This window comes from Sycon ciliatum, chromosome 12, assembly GCF_964019385.1.
Source record: "Sycon ciliatum chromosome 12, ocSycCili1.1, whole genome shotgun sequence".
In the NCBI taxonomy this organism is placed as follows: domain Eukaryota; kingdom Metazoa; phylum Porifera; class Calcarea; order Leucosolenida; family Sycettidae; genus Sycon; species Sycon ciliatum.
Window position 1 is genome coordinate 15,655,328 of NC_088654.1, and position 3,105 is coordinate 15,658,432.

The 3,105-nt window shown below is 54.7% G+C and overlaps 1 protein-coding gene across 1 annotated transcript; it reads left to right on the plus strand.

The window, feature by feature from the left end:
* Positions 1-518: 518 nt before the first annotated feature.
* Positions 519-2,629, plus strand: LOC135828812 (putative phospholipase B-like 2). The gene has a single exon (XM_065341240.1). The coding sequence runs from the start codon at positions 593-595 to the stop codon at positions 2,369-2,371; it is 1,779 nt and encodes a 592-aa protein (XP_065197312.1). The 5' UTR covers positions 519-592; the 3' UTR covers positions 2,372-2,629.
* The last annotated feature ends 476 nt before the right edge of the window (positions 2,630-3,105 follow it).

Genomic DNA, 3,105 nt, shown 5'->3' on the forward strand with positions numbered 1-3,105 from the left:
GGACTCGATCGCATAACTTGTGCCGACAATTTCCGAGTTACAAATACAAGAATAGTAAGAAAAATAGCACAAACTTTGGAAAAATTGCACTGGTAAAAAAACCTTCTGGAATACTTTATTTTCACTATTCGTCCCTATTATAGTTTTATTCATTGCATTATTAACCAGTCCCCCTCTCTCTCTATTCTCCTTCGTTCTGTTCTGTTCTCTTTTGTTTTCTTCTCTTTCTCTTATTTGCATGTTTGAGTTGGCGTGCATCAGCACGATGTTGAGTCCGTAACCTGGCGTGGATGAGAGGAGGGATCATGAAACGTTGTCGGCGAACTGTCCCGTGCGCCGCCCATGTCGTGTTGAGCCGCGTCTGCGTGCGTGCCTACGCAGTGTAGATCTACGTGTGCAAAGGAGCGATGACTCATCATCAGCTCATGATGCAGTCATGACGTGTGATGATACAAGATGAGTGTCGACGATGTCACTGTTCAAGATTTTTCCAATTATTTTTTTGCTTCTTTAAAAATTATTTTTCTCTTCCGTTCAAGCTCAAAAACTTACTTGTGCAGTCGTGAGCTGGTTCTTGTGGGAAGCAGGCAGGATGGTGTTCCGAGCTGGAGCGCTCCTTGCGCTTTCCTTGATCGTTTCGTCCTGCCGCGGCGGCGATATCGGCACCAGTTTAGGTGACACCAGAATTGGAAACCGATCCGTGACGATTGGATCGGAGCTCGTATCCGAGATCGTAGCTGGGAACAAACAAATCGTGGCCTATCTTCATCCCGACCCAGAGGCCAAGCAGTCGCTGACAGTGTCTTGGGGAGAGCCTGCGGACAGTTTCTGGGGAGCTGTGCAGTACGACAGCTCAAAGGCCAACTCCAGTGGTTGGTCCACGCTGCTGGTGCGAGATAACGCCGTTCTTGGGGCTGATGTGAGTGACCTGGATCGCGCCCAGGTGGCTGGCTTCCTGGAGGGCCTGGTCACGGGCCAGTCGATCTGGGACACGTACACGAACCTGAAGATCCAGGCCTACTGCGTCAACGAGGAGGCGTACTGCGCGCGCCTGCGTGCTTTCATGTCCGCCAACGACGCCTGGGCGCTAGGTCGCATCGCGGCGGCGCGTAAGGAGCGCTCGGCAGACCTGCCGCTGTGGCACCAGTACGCGCTGATCCGGGAACAGCTGGTGGGTCTGATGCAGGGTTACAACCAGTACCAGAAAGTGATGAACCTGCCGCAGCGCTCCCTCACGCTCGAGGACTTCATGATGCTGTCGTTTGGCAGCGACATTGACACGCTGGAGTCGGCGCTGAAGCGCAAAGTCAGGGCCAGCGTGCTCGGCTCGGGCTCCTGCTCGGCCATCGTGAAGATTATTGGCGACTACGAGGACGTGCTGTTCACGCACGACACCTGGACTCACTTCTACACAATGCTGCGCGTGTACAAGCGTTATGAGCTGCATCAGTCCCGTGATGGTGGCGCCCAGACCAAGGACAACCTCATCGCCGCGTCCGTGTCGTTCTCCTCGTACCCGGGCTATCTCCATAGCAACGACGACTTCTACACGCTGGAGGGTGTCGACATGGCCATCATGGAGACGACCATCGGCAACTACAACCAGACGCTGTTCGACGAGATCACGCCCGAGAGCCAACTCTACTTCTACCGCGTGCAGATCGCCAACCGCCTGGCTCGCAACGGCGCCGAGTGGGCGCGCGCGTTTGCCCGGTACAACAGCGGCACCTACAACAACCAGTGGATGGTGTTCGACTACAAGCAGTTCACACCCGGTCAGCCGCCGCGAGCAGGCGCCTTCACCGTCCTGGAGCAGCTACCGACTATAGCCCACACCGAGGACATGACCGAGTTCCTGGTGACCAACAAGCACTGGCCCAGCTACAACCTGCCGCACTTCAAGTCGGTCTTCCAGCGCGGCAACTTCCAGTCCATGGTCGACCAGTACGGGGATTTCTTCAGCTACGACATGTCGCCGCGCGCCCGCATCTTCCGCCGCGATCACGCCAAGGTGGTGGACGTGAAGTCGCTGCAGCACCTGATGCGCTACAACGACTTCCAGCACGACGAGTACGGCCGCTGCCAGTGCACGCCGCCGTACAGCGGGGAGAACGGCATCGCAGCTCGCTCCGATCTGAACCCGACGAACGGCACATACTCAATCCCCGCCCTCGCCCACCGCATGCACGGCGCCACCGACTGCAAGATCACGTCGCGCGAGCTCATGCAGAGCGGCCAGACCTTGGCCATCAGCGGCCCGACCAACCAGGAGCAGCCCACCTTCAAGTGGAGTACGTCCGGTGAGCCGCGCCCGGCCGGTCACCCGGACGCCTTTGACCGCGAGTTTGTCCTGATCAAATTTCCCCGCTAACGGTAAGTGATGAGTGATGTGTGAACCATGTCCAGGCTCGTGTGCTACGAGTGTAGTAATCACTCTCTGCTTCCCTGTATACAAACACCTCTACTGCACTCCTTTCTCATCAATTTTACTGATAGATTTTCTTTTGCTTGCCTTTAGAGTCCTGATTTGATGCTTTTAGTCCTTTCCTAATTTCCGGAAGTAACTTATCGTTACCAATTTTCTCTTGGTGACCGGCCTGAAGTGAATGTATTCGTTCGGTCCAGCCGAGATCCACTCGCCTGTGTGTGTGTGTGTGTGTGTGTGTGTGTGTGTGTGTGTGTGTGTGTGTGTGTGTGTGTGTGTGTGTGAGGTGTGTGTGTGTATGTGTGTGCGTGTGTGTGCTTGCTACCAGTGCATCTAGTGTCTGCTTCTATCAAAGCGGCGTGCTGTCTATACTGGTTATTCCAGCAAGTGTCGGGTGTGCATAGGTAACTGTCTTGGCCGTTTTATGCCAGTATACGTCGTGTGGGTGTAGATCGGGTGTGCATTGGTGGTTGAGTCACGTGGCTTCGCAGGTTGTGTGGATTGGGCAGTTATCTGGCTCTAGTCTTGATCTGTCTCATTCAGATCTTGTCCGCTATCGTTGCTATAAGAGAAAATCTGTCGGTGCACATCCAGATTTGCGTGCTTCTCTTGTGACGGACGAATACATGAACGCACAGTACATACATGATGTGTGGGTGTGTGTGGTGTATGTGTGTGCG

What these genes read in the sequence shown, in the direction of transcription:
- LOC135828812 (XM_065341240.1), top strand. Translation starts at nt 593, where the DNA reads ATGGTGTTCCGAGCTGGAGCGCTCCTTGCGCTTTCCTTGATCGTTTCG.